Here is a 2,218-nt window from a genome sequence, read left to right as displayed (position 1 = left end):
CGGGTTGCCGTAATTACCATGGGGCTCGGGTCCTTCTTGTGCGAGCAGCCGGGGGCGTCTGCTTCCGGGGCCGGCGGGGACCTGCAGCGGGGCTCCTGGGCCGGCGGGCCCTGGAAAGCCGCCTCCTCCGGGTGGCTACTCGGGGCGCCGGCGCCTGCTTCTTTGATCTCCACCTGCAAAAGCAGCGGGACTCTCAGCCCACCCTGGGCTTGGCAGCTGCACGAGGCAGGCCCCGGGCCCTCGCCCTCCGGGGCGCTCTCCTTCGAGGGCAGGAGCCTCGCCGGGACCAGCGACCCACGACACAAGCCGCGCGGCCGCCACGTGTGGAGCCGTGGGCTGCTCGGGGGGCTCTGGCGGTCCAGACGCACGGCGCCAGCGCGGCCCCCGGACGGGAGCCGCAGAGAGGCCTGCAGCGCGGCCTCTGTCCAGGGCAGCCCCTGGGCTGTGTTCACGTTCCCGCCGCCGCAGCTTGTCCCCTGGGTCTAGCTCGGTGACCCCGGCGCATCCCGGGGCTTCAGCCACGCCACAGGAGTGTGACTCGGGGAGGTGCCACGCCTCCCGACAGCCCTCCATGGCACACTGAGTCGCCAGGTGGAGAAAAGGAGCCGATGCACTCCCGAAGGTCAGAGGGGGAAACCAAAATGTCATGATGGTCAAAAAGAAAAGCACCGTCAGATTTGCGAGCTTTAAGGCTGGTGCTGCTCTTGAATTTGCAGGGTGCCAGGCCGATTGCGAGGCTGGCGCGTCAGCCGCCCCGCCTGGCCGCCCGGCCCAGCCCTACCGCCCGCTGCCTGCAGACAGCCCCCGCCAGGCCGAGAGGCGGATCCCCAGGCCCTTCAAAGAGACGCTGACGCCAGGCGGTCGTCTAAGCCTGCAAAGCTGGCACAGAGCTCCATCTTGCAAAGCCCGGGTGCCACTCGAGCCAGGAGACTGGCCTGATAACGCCCGGGCCTCGAAGAACAAAGGCCACGAGCTGGCAGACGGCAGCGCATGGCTACGTGGCCGTCAGGCCCTGGACGGGCAACATGACCGCAAAGGCCTGGCAAAGCCTAACTAGAACTTGCTCAAGTGATTTCACGATCGAGCGATTCCGGTTTTCCAAAGGGGAAGAGCTCACGGTTCCCTGGAATCCTGTTTCCCTTAAGAAACAGATTTAATCTCAGCAAGAAGAAAGCAGAATGTGGTCAGTGGCTACCCAGAGCAACAGTGGTCAGCCGACCACTAGCAGGAGTTATTTCTAGCTGAGATGCTTGAAGCCTCGGGGTGGGGGCTTTGAGACAGGAGAACCCAATCACATGGCGCCAGCCACGAAGACGGGGCCTTCCCCAGAGCCGCACGGGAGTGTCCACGCCCCAGCCGTCCCCTTGCTGTGTGGCTACAGGCCAGCTGCGAACCATGGACGCTGGACACACTTCCCTCGGGTACAGGGCCTGGGGTTAGGTGATCAGATGGCATCTGGGACTAAGAAGGGGTGCACCCTGCTTGGAATGAGAACGGCCAACCGGGGATGACCCAGGAGCTGCGGGAGGGGGACCCCTGGGGCAGTGGGGCTCTCCTTTGGGAGGGGTAGGGCTGTCCCGTGTCCCAGCTGGCTCTTACTGGAATGACCCGGACCCCGGTGTGGGCCACGCCTTCCCTGGCCCAGGCGCCGAGAGGCACGACGGCCGGACTCCTGTGCGGGGTCAGCAGTGAGGACAGGAAGTGGACGTTGTAGGCCTGCGGCGGGGGCACAGCCGGCAGAGCTGGGTCCTCCAGGGGGCTGAGCTCTGGGAGCCCCGGACACTCTGGGAGGAGCTCCTCGTCTTCGTGCTCCCCCCCCAGGAACTCCACTTTGACCTTGCTCTTGCAGCCGGTCAGCGGGGGCGTGAAGGCGTGCAGCAGGGGCTCTCTGCGGCCCGCGGGGCTCAGGTAGGCGTCCTCCTCCCGCTTCACCACCACGGGCGTCTTCAGGGCGAGGTGCTCCGCCGCGAACTGACTCTCGGGGCCGAACAGGTCGCCCACCAGTTCGTCCTCGGCGCTGGGCATCCCGCCGAGCAGAGGGGCCTCGTCCATGTCGCCCAGGGGCAGCGTCTCTGGCGGCCCCGCCCAGCGCCCTGTGAGAGGCGGAGCCCGCGTGGAGCTGCGCACCCGCATCCCCGCAACCCCGCAACCCCGCGGCCGTGAGCCTCGCCAGCCTCCCCCTAAACCCCGCGCCGCGGAGCCCCGGGGCTCCCCCAGG

At 67.4% G+C, this 2,218-nt stretch overlaps 1 protein-coding gene across 1 annotated transcript in view; it reads right to left on the bottom strand.

Moving 5' to 3' along the window:
- Window positions 1-2,052, bottom strand: part of MTL5 (metallothionein-like 5, testis-specific (tesmin)) — a 17,585-nt gene extending 15,533 nt beyond the window's left edge. The window contains exons 1-2 of the mRNA XM_012725114.1: window positions 1,600-2,052; window positions 9-173 (exon numbers count right to left, since the gene is read on the bottom strand). Of these exons, the coding sequence (XP_012580568.1) occupies window positions 9-173; window positions 1,600-2,052 (618 nt within the window). The remainder of the gene's footprint in view (window positions 1-8; window positions 174-1,599) is intronic.
- Between the last annotated feature and the right edge of the window lie 166 nt (window positions 2,053-2,218).

This window comes from Condylura cristata, unplaced genomic scaffold (genome assembly GCF_000260355.1).
Source record: "Condylura cristata isolate star-nosed mole 26May11 unplaced genomic scaffold, ConCri1.0 scaffold00015, whole genome shotgun sequence".
Taxonomy (NCBI): Eukaryota; Metazoa; Chordata; class Mammalia; order Eulipotyphla; family Talpidae; genus Condylura; species Condylura cristata.
This window is presented reverse-complemented; position numbering and strand designations above follow the sequence as displayed.